The sequence below is a fragment of the Alosa pseudoharengus genome, unplaced genomic scaffold, assembly GCF_046254945.1.
Source record: "Alosa pseudoharengus isolate Yale_2024_CS ecotype anadromous, Long Island Sound unplaced genomic scaffold, YU_APseudo_1.1 YU_APseudo_1.1_scf_2, whole genome shotgun sequence".
Classification (NCBI taxonomy): Eukaryota; Metazoa; Chordata; class Actinopteri; order Clupeiformes; family Clupeidae; genus Alosa; species Alosa pseudoharengus.
In genome coordinates this window covers 37,038,931-37,056,272 of record NW_027468663.1, presented here as the reverse complement: position 1 = coordinate 37,056,272, position 17,342 = coordinate 37,038,931, and the positions used below count along the sequence as shown (strand labels likewise).

Here is a 17,342-nt window from a genome sequence, read left to right as displayed (position 1 = left end):
GGAGGATGGAGAGAGAGAGAGACAAGAGAGAGAGGAAGAGATGAGGTACAGGGGAGAGGTGGAGAGAGAGAGAGATGAGGAGTGTGATCGGGCCGGCGTTGCGGTGATGGAAACAGGAGACAGTGGTGATGTTTCTCAAAAGTAGCCAGGTTTTTATTTCCACCTTAGCAGCTGCATGCATGAACCAGTATGGAGAAAAATCGGAAAAAGAAAAGAAAAACCAAACTCCAAACAATAATCTCAAATCAATCAATGAGCTTCCAAAATATATCCAATCGACTTTGACAACCCTTTTCAATGATGGGTATGGTATAAAATTCTCGCCAAAAGTTTTCTGTACCTGTACCAAAGTTTTGTGCTTGTAAGAATATTTTGTGCTCGTAAAAAATATTTGTGTACATGTAAAAATAATTTGTGTCTGTAAAAATATTTTGTGCATGCAAAAATGGTTTGTACATCTTCAAATCCGTTTTGTCACTGTGTAGAAAAAATGTTTGTGAATTTGCGAACGATTTTTGAACGCACGGATTTTCCATTTGCAAGTGCGCATCTGTTTTCTACAGACATGAAACAGATCTACGGGTACGAAACGAATTTACAAGTACAAAACTTTTTTACAAATTTTCCCAAAACAGCCAATCACAGCACTGCTTACTGAACGGACAATCAGCCTATCAACTGTCTCTGCTAACGTTACGTGAAAGCACCGCACATATAACATGGGAAATACAAAGGGATGAAAGACTAGTCGGAAAACACTAACACAATAACTATACAGAACAATTATCATTAATAATAATACTAACCCTGTGGGAACAATAACTCTTAATGAGACATGGTAAACTACCCAATTTCGTGTAAAAGTACAATGGTTAGGGCGTGTGAAATCCGTCTTTTAAGTCCAGAATGAATGGGTCTTTAGTCATAGTCAGCCTAAAGCCACCCTGAACTTTTTTGGTCATGTAGCAGTAACTGTTATGTTCTAGCTAGCTTAGGTAACAAGCTAACTTAGCTAACAAGCAAACAGCTCAACTTAACTCTATTCCTTCCCTACTATGAATCTAATATCATTAACTAGAACTAATAAACAGTATAGTTTAAAACGCGAGCACTGGATAGGTAATTAGTAGGTAACAATAGGTAATGGCAGCTAACTGGGCTAGTATTGGCTGGGCTAAGCTAACGTCAAAGATACTGCTTTTATCAACCGTCTCTGCTAACGTTACGTGAAAGCACCGCACATATAACGTGGGAAATACAAAGGGAGGAATGACTAGTCGGAAAACACTATAACACAATAACTATACAGAACAATTATATCATTAATAATAATACTATTGATCCGAATTTTATTAGTTCTAGTTAATGATATTAGAGTAGGGAAGGAATAGAGTTAAGTTGAGCTGTTTGCTTGTTAGCTAAGATAGCTCTTCTTTTTTAAGTGTTTCACCTCTTCTGAACTGTGGTGTTTACATGTACCCAGAGCAGTATTTTCTATGTCCAGCGTTTCAGAAATTAAAGAAGCGAGCTGATCGGCTGACTGACCGTTCAGTAAGCAGTGCTGTGATTGGCTGTTTTGGGAAAATTTGTAAAAAAGTTTTGTACTTGTAAATTCGTTTCGTACCCGTAGATCTGTTTCATGTCTGTAGAAAACAGATGCGCACTTGCAAATGGAAAATCCGTGCGTGCAAAAATCGTTCGCAAATTCACAAACATTTTTTCTACACAGTGACAAAACGGATTTGAAGATGTTCAAACCATTTTTACATGCACAAAATATTTTTACAGATGCAAATTATTTTTACATGTACACAAATCATTTTTACGAGCACAAAATATTCTTACAAGCACAAAACGTTGGTACAGGTACAGAAAACTTTTGGCGAGAATTTTATACCATAGATGGGGCAAACTGCTGCAAATCACAGAACGAGTGTTAGGTCTATTAGCAGGGGCTATCACTTGCTCACCTCAGACCATTCTACCTCCTTCTGCCTTCAACCATAGTCCGACCAGAGAATTTACCTCTGCCGACTAAACCAATGCACAATCAATCAATCAATTAATTAACAAAACGCATCTTCTCCATATAAATATCCATTAATACATTCCATACCATAAAACTCACAGTTTCATAACAAGGGAATCTTATTGCATCATTTCATAACCTTAAACACATCATAAATAACCAGAACGTCCCAAACACCCCTCTTGTCCTGCACACTTGACCTCTGCTTGTTCAGTACGTCACACTCCACGAACTTATAATGTTCCTTGCGACTTTCTGTCGGGTCTTTTCTCCGTCCCCAGACCAGGAAGCGCTATTGTCCGACACAATGAAAGGTTTGCTAAATGTCCGTGTTCCCTCAACCTTCAGTTGGCCACCCTGAAAGTAAGGCTTATTGTCCTGTATGCGTTTGTGGTTTGCAGTTGCTGCAACCATGCTGGATGCCGTTCGTGTTCGTGTGTGCAAATAAAGTGTGTTTGTAAATCACGTTGTCCGATCTTTGTATTTAGCTCCCGTATGAAATAAACTGTAGCCGTAACGGGCAACCGCACCGTTACAGGAGAGACAAGAGAGAGAGAGGTGAGGTACAAGGGAGAGGTGGAAAGAGAGAGAGAGAGAGAGAGAGAGAGAGAGAGGTGAGGTACAGGAGAGAGGTGGAGAGAGAGAGAGAGAGGTACAAGGGAGAGGTGGAAAGAGAGAGGTGAGGTACAGGAGAGAGGTGGAGAGAGAAGAGAAGAGACAGATACAGGAGAGAAATGAAAGAAGGAGTGACAGGCAGAGGGTGAAGGAGAGAGATAAAGTGATGGAGAAGGTAGCATGTGTGTGTGTGGCATGTGTGTGTGACTGTATGTGTGTGTGTGTGGGGGGGGGGGTAGATTGATTTGAAGGAGAAAGAGAAAGATAAAGTGATTTGTATGTGTGTAGGGGAGGGGAAGTGGTAAAGTGATTTGAAGGAGAGAGAGAGAAAATGATCTATGTGTGTGTGTGGTGTGTGTGTGTGTGGTGGGTGGGGTGTGTGAAAGAGAGAGAGAGAGAGAGAGAGAGAGAGAGAGAGAGAAAGAAAGAAAAGACAGCGGTAAGGAAGAAAGTGCATGGAGATTGAGAGGAAGTGACAGATGAAGAGAAAGTAATGGATACAGTGTGAGTGATAGAGAGAAGAAGGGAGACAGCAGGTGGAGAGAGAGAGAGAGAGTGATGAAGTGGTGAACAGAGCAGGAGCAACAGAGAGAAATGAAAGCAGGAAACTAGAAAAGACATTTCCGCAGAGAGCACAGAGGAACAGGAGAAAAATGGAAAGATAAAAGTAAAATAAAAAGAGAGAGAAAGTTAGGGAAAGAGATAGAGAGAGATGAAGAGAAATAAAGTTTCAGAAGGATGAAACGTGCAGAGAACAGTACTTCTATATGTGCTTGTTTATTTGGAAGCAGGAAAAGAAAGCCCTCAGCTCGAGATGCATAATTCACCAGCGCTAAGTGGCCTGTTTTGTTGCCTGCTTTGATTTTTCATGAATTTTACACTAAATTGCTTTTATGAAGCCGTCAGACGACATCAAACATCTTTGATTTCACGTCAAAACACTGGCGAACCTCACTGCATCTCCCTTGTGTATGGGACGTGTCTGCTGTGTGCATATGTGTGTGTGTCTGCATATGTGTCCATGTTTGCTCTGTGGGCATATGTGTGTGTCTGCTGTGTGGGTGAGTAAGTGTATGTGTCCATTGTGTTGTGGAAGTCAGAATGTAGAAATGTGTCTGACTAGGAGTCGGCCCTGAGACACACACACACACACACACACACACACACACACACACAAATTCGTGAATTAGTGAAACACACGCAGCACATAGTGAACACACAGTGAGGTGAAGCACACACTAATCCCGACGCAGTGAGCTGCCTGCAACAGCACTCAGGGAGCAGTGAGGGGTTAGGTGCCTTGCTCAAGGGCACTTCAGCCACTTCCTACTGGTCGGGGTTCGAACCGGCAACCCTCTGGTTATAAGTCCGAAGCGCTAACCAGTAGGCTGCCCCTGAAGAGTCTGGGAGTCCTGTGAGTCACACAGCATTCTGTAACCCTGCAGACATGCTCCTGTAGGTCCATCTGGAATTAACCCACTGGCAGTAGCTAGGCCATTGCAGCAGCCAGCAGTGAATAAGTGCTAATGAGTCCAGAATGATGCCAACTGGCCCTGGTTTGACCCTGACTTAGCCCTGATTTGACCTTGACCTGGTTCTGGTTTGAACCTGACTTGTATTTGTTCCACAGTCAGCCAATGTCTTGCATGAGCGGTGAGGGAAACACAGCGTGATGTGATATCAACAAACCTGTTTTGTTTTCCTTTCATTGTCTTATGTACACTCTGATATATCACACACACACACACACACACACACACACACACACACACACACACACACACACACACACACACACACGTGTAGCAGGTTGGTGAGAACCGGCGTGTGCTGCATGCATTGCGCTCGCTGCTGGAGGAGTTTGGCTGTGAGCTGCGCGAGGAGGAACAGCGGAGACTGCAGCTGCAGCAGACATACGCCAGTGAGAGGGCATCATGGGAAATACAGCGCGCAGAGATGAGACGCCGCCTCGCGCAGGTACACACACACACACACATACACATACACGTGCATGCATACACATACAAATACACACAGCACACACACACACACACACACACACACACACACATACACAAATGTGCACACACAACGCACAATGCGCACGAGCAAGCACACACACACACATATGCACACTTGCGTAAACACATGCACACACACACACACACACACACATACACACACACACACACACACTCACCAACTGCATTCGGAATAGACTCTCTCTCTCTCACACACCCCACACACACACACACACACACACACCAGCAGGTGGTATAGGACCTGCTTAAAGGAACATGCCACCGTTTTATGAAATTGGGTTATTCACCGTCTCCCCTAGAGTTAGATGAGTGGGCAAAAGCATGTTTGTCTTAGTGCATTGTCTTGGTCTGGCGGCACCACCGCTAGGGAATGGAATCTCTCGTTGATGGATAGCAACCGTAGTTTACTAATATGCATCTTATAGAATGGCACAGTATAGCGTAGTTTACTTGGGTACAGCTTATAGAATGGCACAGTATAGCGTAGTTTACTAAGATGCATCTTATAGAATGGCACAGTATAGCGTAGTTTACTTGGGTACAGCTTATAGAATGGCACAGTATAGCGTAGTTTACTTGGGTGCAGCTTATAGAATGGCACAGTATAGCGTAGTTTACTTGGGTACAGCTTATAGAATGGTTTCATAAATGAGCAGTGAATGGCCTTACACATTTTCATTTCACTTTTGGGCCAAAGGGCAGCAGTGATTCCAGTCTGAACCCTTCCTGTGTGTGTGTGTGTGTGTGTGTGTGTGTGTGTGTGAGAGAGAGGTGAGAGAGAGAGAGAGAGAGAGAGAGCCTCTGGAAATAACCAGCTATTTCTGAATTATGCTCTGATCATCACAGCACTGACACACTGTCACACTCACAGGCTATTAAAAGGCTGTGTGAGTGTTTGTGTGTCTGTGTGTGTGTGTGTTTGTGTGTGTGTGTGTGTGTGTGTGTCTGTGTGTGTGTGTGTGTGTGTGTGTGTGTGTGTGTGCAGGAGTGAGAAGCATTAGATTTATTTAGCCATGAATGTTTAACACCAATATTTCTTTTAAAAATCTACACTGAGAAATGACCTACACTGTGTGTTTGTGTGTGTGTCGGTGTGTTTGTGCATGTGTCTGTGCATGTGTGTATGTTCTCTGTGCTTGTGAGCAGCTGGAGGAGGTGGCGGGCTCCACGGGAGGAGGTGAAGGAGTGTCGGACCCCCTGAAGCAGGAGCGTGAGGAGCACCGGCGCCTCCTAGCTGAGAGCCATGGCGCTGCACTGGAGCTGCGCTGGAGACTTCACCACGGAGAGAGACGCTGGGGCAGAGAGAGACAGGAGCTCCTGGAGCACTTCCACAGAGAGAGACAGACCTGGGTACGTACACACACACACACACAACACACACACAAACACACACACACACACCAGCACCAGAAACAGGCACACACACACACAAAACACACACACACACACACACACACACACCAATGTCATCACATCACCAATACATCCATACATACAGTACAACAGACATACACAAGCTTAAATGATATTTACATAAGGGATATGACCTCTCTGGACACTCTCTGAACTCTGGACACTCCAACCCCCCCCCCCCCCCTCCCCAGATGCAGCGAGAGCTGGCCCTGCCGGAGGGTAAGGAGGGGGGACTCCAGCGGGTCTTTTCCCCCCAGGAGAACCCCTGCAAGACCCCACGCTCCCCTCGCTCGCCCCGCTCCCACTCTGACTCAGAGGCCGTGCTGGAGGACAGGGGGCTGGCGGGCCGGCTCCGGCCCAGCGAGGCGCTCCATCCTGGTGAGAGCCTCTTCCTGGACGCCCTCTCCCTCGACCCACCCAGCCAGGCCCAGGTACCGCCACCATCCAGGTTGGCGAGCGAGAAGAGGTTCCCCTGCCTGAAGGAGGTGTGTGTGTGTCTCTGTGTGTGTGTCTGTGTATGTGTGTGCAAAAGTGAGAGAAAGAGTGTGGGTTAGTTTGTCTGTGTGTGAAGGAGGTATACAAGTATGTATCAAGTTTTTTGTCTGTGTTTTTTTGTCTATGTGTTTCGTGCATGATGAAATTGACTCTTTGTTTCTTTTGCAGGCCCTTAATGAGATCTCTGAGAGGGCGGAGCCATCTGCCTACTCAGAGGAAGAACCGACCAGTGGAAGCCTTCTCAGGTACAAGACAAGGATTCTGATTGGGCAGAAAATCATAACCCCGCCCTCTTTTCAGACTCTTACAGTAAACTGCTTCATACAGTAGCCTTATGTCTTTATGTCTTACTCTACGGTCATCCAAAGGGTCAGAATTCTGTCTGATTAATTCATTAAGGCACTTTATGAAATGAAAGGTCTGTCCTTGGCTTGGAACAGCCTCATTAAATATATAGACAATGTTTGGCACATTCATCTTATAGGTGTTTAGAAGTTATTCACTTAGAAGCATGTCATTTTGCAATTATTCTTAGTATCTCTTGTCTGTGTGTGTGTGTGTGTGTGTGTGTGTGTGTGTGTGTGTGTGTGTGTGTGTGTGTGTGTGTGTGTTTGTGTGTGTGTGTGTTTGTATGTGTGTGTGTGTGTGTGACAGGGCCAAGTCTGTCTGCTCCATGAGCGACTTCCAGCGCCTGATGGACAGTTCCCCCTTCCTTCCCGACAAGTCAAGTTGCCAGAGCGACCACGGTGGCGGTGTGCGTGACCGCGGCGAAGTGACTCCTCCCCTGTCCCCGGATGACCTCAAGTACATCGAGGAGTTCAACAGCAAAGGCTGGGAGCTGGCCACGGCCCTGAGTGCCTCCTGCCCCATCCCAGGACCCCTCACCCTCCTTGGGCAGCAGCAGCCTCCCCCAGCCTCGGCTCTGGAGGCCTGGACCGAGCGGACAGACCCCCGGCGACTCGGTCCCGCCGACCCCACTGCCGACCCGTTCCAGCCGGGCTCGTGGTTCCTGACCACCAGCGCCACACTGACCACCAGCACCCTCAGCAGCCCGGAGCACTGCCAGCGGAGCACTGCCGTAGCGCCCCCGGGGCCGTCACTGTCGCCGTCCGCCCAAACGGCGCCGGAGCACTTTGGGGTGCGTGTGCTGCACAGCCCCACGCGGGCAGCCAAAGACGGGGGCGTCTGGGCGGGTGGAGGAGGAGGAGGTGGAGGAGGAGCTGGAGGTTACGCAGCAGCAGCAGCGGCGGCCGCAGCGCTGGAGCTCAACTTGAGTGACGACATGAAGGAGGTGGCCTTCTCCGTGCGCGGCGCCATCCGCACGCCCCCGCACGCAGCCCTCCCCGACCCCCGGCCTCCCCCGCCGCCACCGCCACCCGCCTTGCGCGACTCGGCGTGCCAGACCAACGGCATGATGTCGCGGGGCACGCAGACGTGCCATGCGGTGAGCGTGGGGCTCCAGACGGACAGCGCCCTGCGGGCTCTCACCAGCAGCCCCCACCGCTGCCTGACGCCCAAGGGCGGCGGCTCCACGCCCGTCTCCTCGCCCTCGCGCTCGCTACGCCGGCCCCAGTACGTGCCCCCCGGACAGGCCAAGTTTGAGCGGCCCTGCTGCTCCCCCAAATACGGCTCCCCGAAGCTCCAGCGCAAGCCCTCGGGCACCGCCAAGACGGAGCCCGCGGTGGTTGGGGGTGGTGGGGTGGTATCAGGGGTCAGTGGAGGGGGAGGGGGAGCGAATTCAGGCGCCGTCGGAGGAGGAGCAGGGGGGGCGGGAGGGTCTAGTCGGACCCCGACGCCAACGTCCACACCTCAGAAGGGGAACAACGAGTCGGCGTGGGCGCGGTCGACGACGACTCGTGATAGCCCCGTCCACACCACCATTAACGACGGCCTGTCCAGCCTCTTCAACATCATTGACCACACGCCACTCGCTCTGGAGCCTGCCGGGGCCAAGTTCACACGCTCCCCCAGCAGGACGAGGCCCCAGCAGGCCGGCGAGAGTTCTGCGGCGCCCCCTGCTGGACCGGACCCAAAGTGCGCGTCGGGGGGTGCAGTGCAGGAGCTGCTGAAGGGGTCGGGTGTACCGCGAGGCCGCTCTCCGAGCCCCGTCCAGCAGCTGGTTATCATGGAGGTGCAGGGCAGCGAGGTGGCCAGCATCCGGCAGGACCTGTCGGCACCGCCGGGACACACGCTGGCCGAGAACACGGCGCGGCTGCTGAACAGGAAGCTCCAGGAGCAGAATGCTCGCGAGGAGAGGAGGCTGCAGGTGGTCACCGGCCCAGCGCTAGGAGCTCACGGCAGGGACCCCAGGTCCACAGACGCTGGGGAAAGGGCTGGATGTATGGAGGTGAGACGTTAGCAGCTAACGGCTAAAATGCCCAACTTGCTAATGTTAGCCAATGATTCTTGCATGCACATGTGGATGTGTACATACAGAGGCACAAAAATACATGTTGGTAGAAAACACAAGCTCAAACAGAAATCCATACATACGTAAATTTACGGTATAAAATATTTGTTTAACAATTAACACTGATACATATACACCTTATGATTGGAAATAAACACACACACACAAACTCAGACACAAACAATGAATCATTCTGCCAATCGATAACAGCATGGAACAGCACGATGAGTAATGGTGCAATGATGACCTGCTATATCCTCATTGATCTCTCATGTTTGCCTGAGTTTGTTTTTTATTTGATCGCCATAGCGCTGTATTGTCTCTTTGCACCATGATCAGAATGTGTAACTATGGCAACCCCCGTCCCCCCGTCCCCCCTCCCCCTCCTACAATCCCTTACCCAGCATCCATCTGGAGGACTCATGCTCCGAACCCGATGACCCCCAAGGTGCAGGGAGAATCACTCAAAACTGGGTCATCCTTGGCGTCAAGACGTTAATCTACAGAGATTTACTGTAAACTAGACGCAGGATTTAATGTCTGACACAGCATAGGCACGCCTGTTGTGACTACAGAGGGCATTTGTGATAGTAGAATCAAGTAAAGTGTGTACACAGTTGAGGCCCCCAACACCCAGCTGTAGTTAATACCTGATGCTTTCATAATCTCTAATGTATAAATTACAGACAGCTAAAGCCCTTTCAAGCCACGGTGAAAGCTTAATGCATTGAGAGCAGTTATGATGAGGGATAGATACAGCAAATCACTGTTATTTGAACAACAGTCAGATTTATGCCATTTGTCCTCCACTTTTAATGGATTACCGGAAGCTTCTATCTCATAGCGCTAGTCTCATATTAGACAAGACGACAGGGACAGCAAACAAAGAGTTATCACATCAGAGTAGCAGATTTACAAGGGGACGTTCAGGGCAGTTACTGTTCATGGAGAATAGAGAGTGGGCTCTATCTATTAGGGTTATCTAGTGTTTAAGGCTATTGGGACTATCTAGAGTGTGTAAGGCTTCATTCTGATGGGCTTCAGTGAAAGGGATTTCCACTGCTCATTTGGCAAGAATAAACTATCAGCTATGTGGCAAACTATACCCAAGTCTTGAATGGACATGGTCCAGACCTGGCATAGACATGGCAAATACCTGGCGTGGATCTGTTGTAGACCTGGTGTGGATCTGTGTAATAGACCTGAGGTGCGTTCTAATTCGGGAACATAGGCGAAAGTTTGTGAACGTTGGCAAACAGTTTTCTGTTTCCCTTGAGTTTTCGGCGAACGTTTGCAAACAACCACAAACAGTGTGCAGAGGTAGTTCTCTGCGAACATACAGTGGAATTGGATGTGAGCTTGATGAAGGTAACAATGCAATTACCGTTACAATGGAATGTTAACACCAAATTGCTCAAATGTAACTGTTCAAAGAAAACATGTTCACCACGAATGGTCGCCTTGCCACTGTTTGCCGAATTTGAATGCACCTCTGGTGTGGATCTGGTGTAGTCCTGGTGTGGATCTGTTGTAGACCTGGTGTGGATCTGTTGTAGACCTGTTGTGGATCTGTTGTAGTGCTGGTGTGGATCTGGTGTAGTGCTGGTGTGAGTCTGTTGTAGACCTGGTGTGGATCTGTTGTGGATCTGTTGTAGTGCTGGTGTGGATCTGTTGTAGACCTGGTGTGGATCTGTTGTAGTGCTGGTAGTCCAGATATAACTGCTGTTCAGCTGCTGATTGATAACCAGAAAGAAAGTATTTAGCTGGGATAGTGTATCCAGACAGTTGATTAGTTTGGTAAAGCCATTTCCTTTAGCTCACACCTCAGGGCAGCAGTGATAGTGGGAGATGTATTCGCCAGATTACGGTACAGATCACAGGATAGCTACCGGTATGTACAGTATGCTTGGCTGAGACCTGGTGTCATTCTCTTCCTACACCCCCACCCTCTCCCACATCCAAAGCATGCCTCCCCCAGATGGATGATGTCAGCATTAAAAGATGCCCCCAGACCCCCCCCCCCGCCCCCCTACCCCACCCCGCCCGGCAAACCGCTCCCATGTCGGCAGAACTTACAGCATAGCGACAAATAGCAGGATGGTGAGACCAGCACCTCCGACTGAACCAGCTCTCAATGTGCTACTGCTGTTGCTCTCTGAGTGTGTGTGTGTGTGTGTGTGTGTGTGTGTGTGACCTCTTGGTATTGATTAGAATCTGTAACTGTTGTCTCTCCAGTGTTCAGCTCTATGTTCCAGAGAAGTGTGTGTAGGAGAGAAAGGGTAATGAGGTGTGTGTGTTTGTGTGTGTTGAAGAGAAAGAGAGGTGTGTGTGGTGTGTGTATGTGTGTGTTTGAGAAAGAGACCTCCCATTATTGATGGGAATATGTGTGTGTGTGTGTGTGTGTGTTTGTGTAGGAGAATTGTGTTGTGTGTGTGTGTTTGCATAGGAGAATTGTGTGTGTGTGTGTGTGCATGTGCGTGTATGTGTGAACTGTTATGGATGAGAATCCATACATGTTGTTTCCCTTTGTGACGCAGTGCTTCAGAGGTGTGTGTGTACCGGTATATGTGTTTTAGGAGAGAGGTGTGTGTGTGTGTATGTGTAGGTAGGTGTAGGAGAGAAAGGTGTGTGTGTGTGCGTGCGTGTGCATGTGTGTGCGTGTGTGTGTGTGTTTGCATGTGTGTGTGTGTGTGTGTGTTTGCGTGTGTGCGTGCGCGCATGTGTGTGGGTGTGCGTGCGTGTGTGTGTGTGTGTGTGTGCGTGTGTGTGTGGTGCGTGTGTGTGCGCCCGTGTGTCTGTAGTAGAGAGAGAGGTGTGTGTGTGTGACCTCCTGTGATTGATGAGAATCCATAACTATTGTTTCTCCTCCTCCCTCCCCTATGTGGCGCTGTGTTCCAGAACCACACTGTCTTACTAACCACCCCCTGGGGCCTGTAAACGCAGCCGCGCTGTAAGTTCCCATGATCCTCCTGTCCTACCTCCCGACCTCTGACCCCACCTCAACCCCACACACAGGCCTCTCTCTCTGTCAGACAGATGAGCATGTACCCAACACACACAGCTCCACACAGGGCAGTGTGTAGGGACACAGGTGCTCCTTTGTCTTCAGGAACGTTGTCTACTGTGTGTGTGTGTGTGTGTGTGTGTGTGTGTGTGTGTGTGTGTGTGTGTGTGGCTGGGTGTATGTATGTGTATGTGTGTGTGTGGGGGTGTGGATGTGTGTGGGTAAGTGTGAGTGAGTGAGTGACAGAGAGAGAGAGGGGGGGAGAGAGAAAGAGAGTTCATTTGTCTTCTGCATGCATGCCTTGTCTTCTGTGACTCTACAGTGAGCACCTCAAATGGGACAATAACACCCAAAGGAAATGCGCCAGCTAACGTTGTTTTTTAAAAAGGAGATTGTGACCCCTGACCTTACTGGACAGGTCACACTGTTGTTCTGATTTGGCCCTGGTTAATAGATGCCATGTGTTCTGATTTGGCCCTGGTGAATAGATGCCATGTGTTTGTTTGGCTGGTGTGGGTCACTTCCTCTGTCTGTTATGATGCCCAAGTGGGGTGTGTTGGTGTAACATCTCAAATCACCTGGTGTCTCTAGTAGGTCCACTGGCTGCTGAATGTTAGAGTATTGACTCTGGTTATGGGAGCACAGTACACATGTGTGTTGAAGTGACAATAATGTAACACTGTGAGACATTTTTTTTTCCCCCATGCACCGTTACCCATTTTATTTCAACTCTCTCTCACTCTCTCTTCCTTTCTCTTCCTTCTCCCCACCCCCTCTCTGTCTCTTTGTGCACTAACGGACTGAATTTTTCATGTGATAATATTCATCAATCATATTCCTCATATAATCTGTGTTGTGTTTCTTTTACAATTGAGTGTGTGTCCATATGAGTATCACTTCACACAGAATGAATTATACGACAGAATGGCCACGTTAAAAAACCTTGCCAATCGTCCTTGCACACTAATGTGTGTATGCTTGTATGTGCGGTCGGTATGAATGAGTGAGTGGATACTTAATAGTGTGTGTGTGTGTGTGTGTGTGTGTGTCTGTCTGTCTGTGTGTCTGTCTGTCTGTCTGTGTGTGTGTGTGTTTGCATGCTCTCAGTGTGTGTTGTCCAGATATGCTCCTCAGCAGGCTGGCAGGTTTTTTTAACCCTTGCTTGACAGACTCACTCACTTACTCACTCCACCGTGACACGCCCATCTTCACATGGATGCTTTCCATCATGGCTGCTGCCTCTTGGCTGTTCCTCTCTCTTTTCCGTCTAGCACTCATGCTACTTCGGGTCATGGAGGACACTTCTGTCTCTGTTTCACACTGGACGCCATTTTGAATACATCTCCTAGGAGTCCGTAGTACAGGCTTATCAGGCTGTACTACTCTGCATAAGATCTTAAACACGATCACATATGATATGTTAATAATTAATACAAATGATCAATTCATATGAAATACATACAGTTAAAATGGTAAATATCACCATTCTGTACCCATTGTGTGTATTCAAAGGATCATCATTCAAGCAGATTACTATTCAGGGGTCAGTTATTAAAAGCTCAAGTGTTGACCTGTTGGCTCTGAGATATGTTCAAAATGGCGCACATATCTTGTGTAAGTGTGTTGGTGAGCTGCTATGAGGGTAAGAGGAAGGCGCACTGCTGGCTTCTCCTCCAAGAAGCCTACTGGTGCTCGTATTATATATTGTTAATACAGTCACACTGTCACTGAGAACAAACTCACACACACACACACACACACACACACACACACGAGCATCCAGGGTCCTGTGAGTGCTATTCTGTAACCTCGTTATTTTGTAAGTGCAAAAGCATCATTTATCGGAATAGATGTGTCAAGGTGACATTCTCGCACCCTCCCAGCATTAAATGTAATTGAATCTATGCAGGATATATTGTTACATCGCCAGTATAAGGAATAATTTATGAGCAACTTTGTTGACAAGTCGTTATGGTTATCATTTATAATTAATCTAAGTGGAGCTGAAATAAATCAATGATCAGTCGGTACAGAGCCCGGGAGGTGTCATCACAATATATATTTTTTTATATCGAGAGGTTATGCACTCGTTTACTCAACTGTGTGCTCATTTTACCAAATCATGTGCTCATTTTTACTAATTTGTGCATTAAATTAAAATCAGAGCACAATTCAGTAAACAGTAGTGCACAATTTAGTAAACAATTTAGTAAAATGAGCACACGGTTTACTAAAATGAGTGCACAATTTAGTAAAATGAGAACACAATGTAAAATGAGTGCACGTTTTCCTGATATACAAAAAAAATCTCTCGATGAGACCTCCCAGGTAGGCTAATGCAGTCTCCCAGCAGAGACAGTATGAAAAATGTGTGCCTGGGCATTTCAGTGGTAAATTCACCCTGACCTCTGAAGAGAAACACAACAGACAGAGGAGCTCAGTTCACAGTCGGGACCATTTAGCTTAGCAGTTCGAGAAGCTGAATGCCTGCCAAAGCACGTCTACCCTGCATTAGCATTGCCATTAGCGTGTTAGCATGCTAGCCGATTAGCCCGTTATTAGATTAGGGTGTTGCTCTCTGTCTTCTTGCTGTGCGTTCAGTGGTGGCGGCGCTATCAGTGGTATTTTTAGCCTGACTAGATTAGCCTGCTTCCTGGATTAGGTTCTGCTGTGCGTCTGAAGGAGCCGCCGGCAGTCTCCGGAAACAGGCTAATTATAAGCGATTGGCTTGGCACTACTGTCCTGGCAGCCAGTCAGAAGGAGGTCAGGCGGTCGGCTCACTCAGATAGGGTCTCCACCTCTCTACAAAAAAAGATGGACACACACACTCACCAGATCACTCACATCTGCTCGAACAGTCAGCTAACACCTGACTCGGACATAAATATGTTCACACACACACACACACACACATACACGCATACATGCACACAAGCACCTGAAAACTCACTCAGATAGGATCTCACTACCAAAAAGGAGGGACACACGTACACAGACATCTACTGTATAGAAAAACATGTCATAGCATAGTTCACATCACAATATCAATACATTTTCTTGTCTTAATATGTTAGAGAGATTTCTAATTTAATTTAATTCAAAATGTCCTAGTCATAAGTTCAGTTTAACGTCATTGTGTGTGCTAAAAAGATTCTCCTTCATGAATTTGTAACTTCTCAGACAGAGTCAAGAATAAATATTTAAAATGATTAAATACGGAATAGTGACATGTAGGTCAAAGATACACACGGTGTTGCTGTTGATGAGTTACAGTAGTACACCAAGCTAGCCTATTGCATGTCATGCCATAGACTCACTCTATGTGAGGATGCAGTATAGGTACTCACTAAATGTGAGGATGCAGTATAGGGGCCATAGACTCTAAGTGTGAGGATGCAGTATAGGGGCCATAGACTCTAAGTGTGAGGGTGCAGTATAGGGGCCATAGACTCACTCTAAGTGTGAGGATGCAGTATAGGGGCCATAGAGTGTGAGGATGCAGTATAGGGGCCAAGATGAAGGGGCTGTGGGGAAAGGCACAAACAAAACAGTCCCTTTAATTCTACTCAAGATCCCAACACACACAAACCATAGTGTGATTAATACACACACACACACACACACACACACACACACACACACACACATACATACACATACACACACACACTGTAAATGTTTCACTTGTGTACTGTAACTAATGTTTTTCTCTCTCCCGACTCATCAGGACCTGCCTCGTTCTCCAGTGGCTCCTCCCCTGGAGGCGTGTTTTCAGCGCCCTGCCCGCCCTGCCAACCGCCGGCCCCCATCCCGCTGGGCCGCGCGCTCCCCTAACTCTTCCCCGACGTGGCGCAGCACAGTCGCGCAAAGGTTCCGCTTCCCCACCCAAACCATCCCCGAACTGGAGGAACCTAGTCTAGAGCCAAGGCCGGCGTGAGTGCGGGACAGAGAGAGAGAGAGAGAGAGAGAGAGAGAGAGAGAGAGAGAGAGAGAGAGAGAAAGACTAGAAGGAAAGTGATAAAGAAAGGAGAGTACCAGTGAGAGACAGCGTGGACTTTGCCCCCAATCCTCCGTCTGCCTCTGCACTCTTCTCCTCCTCTCTTTAATCTCTCTTCTCTCTTGCCTGCCATCTCTCTGCCCTTTAACTCTCCTTATTCCAGCCTGTCCTCAAGATCATACCTTCCACAAACCTGACACACACACACACACACACACACACACACACACACACACACACACACTCATACAAACACACACACACTTTCCCCAAGAGGACCACAAGCACCAGCTACCCAATATGGAGAGAGTTTCAGAACTTTCCAACAGAACTCAAGGACCCTGAATGGAATGTACCAATGCAAAACTACTACAAGGAAAGAAGCAAAACGAACAAACAAGTAAACAAAAAAAAACACAACTCTTCCATCACAGGTGCCTGCTCACACCTGAGTTCTCAGTCGCGCCACATGTCTGTGTGTTAATGTGTATATACATATATATATATATATATGTATGTATGCAATACATATATATTATATTTAAGTCACATTTACTGAGATTTTTATTTAAGATGCTCCAAAAGTGGAGTCACTCGCAAGAGTGAACAGTAATAAATCATTTGTGTCACCGCAAGCATCACACGTTTGTAAGCTTGTAAATCCCCCAGCTGATAGTGTTGTATGCACACACACACACACACACACACACACACACACACACACACACACACACACACAGTTCAGTTCAGATCAGATAGCTCACTGACCTTGCCATAGATTTGACCCAGCTTAGGCCCAAAGCTGGTTTGTTCTGTCAGGACAGGTGCTATCTGTAATATGTTGCTGTATCAAAGCCTCACCTGTAAATACAAACACAACTGGAGAAACACGCTGATGCTATTTTCATATCTGAAGCCTGTTATCTCCAGATGGTCACCCCCACGCTGTCTCACGGCCTTCAAAGCTTGAATGAAAATAAAAACAACGCAAACCTACAGCCGTTACGCTGAGAGCTCTCAATCTCAACGGCTCTCAGCTCGTAGTCCACCAGAGAGAGGACACAGGGAACCCACGCACTACAACCACTGGGGTGGGTGGGGGTGAGGGCGGGAAAGAAGGGGGGTGGGGGGGGGGGTGTTGGTGGGTTAGGGGCGTGTATGAGCTAAATGCCCCTCATTGAGAGATAGCTCCGTTTGGTGGGTCAAATGAGAGACTGGTTCAGTGGAGCCATTCTGCGTTCCTTAGGAGGCAGAGAAACATGATGTCAACCAACCAACCAACTAACCATGCAGATGTACCCAGGCTGCTGCCTCGTCTGGGTCGAGCCTGGCCCGGA

General features: G+C 47.6%; 1 protein-coding gene across 3 annotated transcripts in view; it reads left to right on the top strand.

Moving 5' to 3' along the window:
- LOC143134437 (microtubule cross-linking factor 1-like) overlaps positions 1-16,006 on the top strand; it is a 76,042-nt gene extending 60,036 nt beyond the window's left edge. For 2 of the 3 annotated variants that reach the window (XM_076294840.1, XM_076294839.1), the window contains 6 exons: positions 4,451-4,621; positions 5,833-6,036; positions 6,291-6,584; positions 6,763-6,839; positions 7,249-8,941; positions 15,736-16,006. In XM_076294840.1, coding sequence (XP_076150955.1) covers positions 4,451-4,621; positions 5,833-6,036; positions 6,291-6,584; positions 6,763-6,839; positions 7,249-8,941; positions 15,736-15,945 — 2,649 coding nt within the window. In that variant the 3' untranslated portion in view covers positions 15,946-16,006. Of the gene's footprint in view, positions 1-4,450; positions 4,622-5,832; positions 6,037-6,290; positions 6,585-6,762; positions 6,840-7,248; positions 8,942-11,902; positions 11,955-15,735 lie in introns of all 3 variants that reach the window. The other variant, XM_076294842.1, reaches the window with a different exon arrangement.
- Positions 16,007-17,342: the final 1,336 nt, after the last annotated feature.